Below are 2,561 nucleotides of genomic sequence, written 5' to 3'. Positions count from 1 at the left end.
CTGGCACTGGGATCTCCAGGCTGGAAGCACAGCCCTGGCACTGGGATGGATCTCCAGGCTGGGATCAGGGCCCTGGCACTGGGATGGATCTCCAGGCTGGGAGCAGGGCCCAGGGATCTCCAGGCTGGGAGCAGGGCCCAGGGATCTCCAGGTTGGAAGCACAGCTTTGGGATCTCCCCCCTCCTCACCTCCACTGGGCTCCGGGCCGCCCCTCCCTGCGGATCTCGGCCATCACCATGTTCAGGTCCAGCTCCTTTATCTTCTCCTCCACCACATTCTCTGGCATCAGATCTGGGGCACAGGCAGAGGGGGGGTGGGTTGGGGGGCTCCTGGGAGGTGGGAGCTGCTGCCCAGAGCCCAGGGAAGGGCTGAGTCGCTGCCTCCTCCTTCCCAGCTCTGGAATCACGGGATGGTTTGGGTGGGAAAGGACCTTAAACCCCACCCAGTGCCACCCCCTGCCATGAGCAGGGACACCTCCCACCAGCCCAGGTTGCTCCAAGTCCCATCCAACCTGGCCTTGGACACTTCCAGGGATCCAGGGGCAGCCATGGCTTCTCTTGGCAACCCATGGCAGGGCCTCCCCACCCTCCCAGCCAGGAATTCCTTCCCAATATCCCATCTCTCCCTGCCCTCTGGCAGTGGGAAGCCATTCCCTGTGTCCTGTCCCTCCATCCCTTGTCCCCAGTCCCTCTCCAGCTCTCCTGGAGCCCCTTCAGGCCCTGGGAAGGGGCTCTCAGCTCTCCCTGGATCCTTCCCTTCTCCAGGCTGGACATTCCCAGCTGTCCCAGCCCGGCTGGGTGGGAGAGCCAGGAGCCCTGGGAGCCCCCGGGGGTGTGCAGGACTCACACTGGTGGTTGATGAAGCAATGGGCCGCCAGCAGCTTCAGGGAGTGAACCTCGAAGAGCACCCGGTGGAAGAGCAGGTTGTGGGCGCTGGGGCGCCGCTCGGGGTTCAGGGTCAGGCAGGACAGGATGAACTCCTGGGGGGCACAGTGGGGGCTGCAGTGGGGCAGGACAACCCCTGCTATCCCTGCTGACATCCTGGCTCCTCTCACGGCTGCATTTCACTGAATCCCGGGGTGGTTGAGGCTGGAAAAGCCCCTCCCAGCCCATGGATCCCCCCCTGTGCCCGATGCCCACAGCGGGGGCTGCAGCAGGGCAGGACACCCCCCGCTACCCCTGTTCCCATCCTGGCTCCTCTCACGGCTGCAGTTCACTGAATCCCGGGATTTCCGAGGCTGGAAAAGCCCCTCCCAGCCCAGGGATCCTCCCCCTGTGCCCGATGCCCACCTTGTCACTCAGTGCCACGGTCAGGCCTTCCCTGGATACCTCCAGGGCTGGGCACTCCAGACCTCCCTGGGCAGCCCTTCCCAATGTTTAACAACCCTTTCCAGGCAGAAATTCCTCCTCCTGTCCCACCTGCCCCTCCCCTGGCACAGCCTGAGGCCGTTCCCTCTCCTCCTGTCCCTTGTTCCCTGGGAGCAGAGCCCAACTTCCCCCCCCCGGCTCCCCCCTCCTGTCAGGGAGTTACAGAGCCAGAAGGTCCCCCCTGAGCCTCCTTTTCTCCAGGCTGAGCCCCCCCAGCTCCCCCAGCCCCTCCTGCTGCTCCAGCCCCTTCCCAGCTCCCTTCCCTTCCCTGGACACCCTCCAGCCCCTCGGTGTCCTGTTCCTGGGGATCCCAGAGCTGCCCCCAGGATTTGGGATGCCCCAGCAGTGCCAGCACAGGGGGAGGAGACAATTTCCTGGGAAGCAGATCCAAGGGGGTGTTTCCACAGGGCAGGGAGAGCCACGTGGGAAGAAGGCTGGGCAGAGGGTCCCCACTGAGCCCCATCCCTGAGCCCCATCCCTGAACCCCATCCCTGAACCCCATCCCTGAACCCCATCCCTAATCCCAATCCCTGAGCTCCATCCCTGACCCCATCCCTGAATCCCATCTGTGAATCTCATCCCTGACCCCATCCCTGAGCCCCATCCCTAATCCCAATCCTTGAGCTCCATCCCTGAGCCCCATCCCTGAATCCCATCCCTGAACCCCATCCCTGAACCCCATCCTTGAGCTCCATCCCTGAGCCCCATCCCTGAATCCCACCTGTGAATCTCGTCCCTGAACCCCATTCCTGACCCCATCCCTGAACCCAACCTCTGAACCCCATCCCTGAATCCCATCCCTGACCCCATCCCTGACCCCATCCCTGAACCCCACTCCTGAACCCCATCCCTGACCCCATCCCTGACCCCATCCCTGAATCCCATCCCTGAGCCCCACCTGTGAACCCCATCCCTGGAGGGGTCCTGAGATCAAACAGGAGAATCCGGGGAACCAAACTCATTATGGGATGTTTGGGGAAGGCACCAAACTCATTATGGGATGTTTGGGGAACCAAACTCATTATGGGATGTTTGGGGGATTAGCCAAAGGAAGAGGAAGGGGGGGGGGTGAGGTGGGTCAGGGTGGAAGGTGGAGGAGGATCAAAGGTCACGGCTGGTCTGTGGGATTTGGGATGGGATCTACAGCCAGGAGGGATTTAGGATGGGATTTACACCCAGGAGGGATTCAGGATG

General features: G+C 62.7%; 1 protein-coding gene across 1 annotated transcript; it reads right to left on the bottom strand.

The window, feature by feature from the left end:
- Positions 1-184: 184 nt before the first annotated feature.
- On the bottom strand, positions 185-1,039 carry LOC113941904 (nuclear receptor-binding protein 2-like). The gene is made up of 2 exons (XM_027633040.1): positions 847-1,039; positions 185-291 (listed from the first exon to the last, which is right to left on the bottom strand). The coding sequence occupies exons 1-2, from the start codon at positions 1,037-1,039 to the stop codon at positions 185-187; spliced, it is 300 nt and encodes a 99-aa protein (XP_027488841.1).
- Between the last annotated feature and the right edge of the window lie 1,522 nt (positions 1,040-2,561).

Source organism: Corapipo altera, unplaced genomic scaffold (assembly GCF_003945725.1).
Source record: "Corapipo altera isolate COAL_440 unplaced genomic scaffold, ASM394572v1 58182, whole genome shotgun sequence".
Classification (NCBI taxonomy): Eukaryota; Metazoa; Chordata; class Aves; order Passeriformes; family Pipridae; genus Corapipo; species Corapipo altera.
Note: the sequence above shows the minus strand (reverse complement) of the source record. Positions and strands in the feature narration are given on the sequence as shown.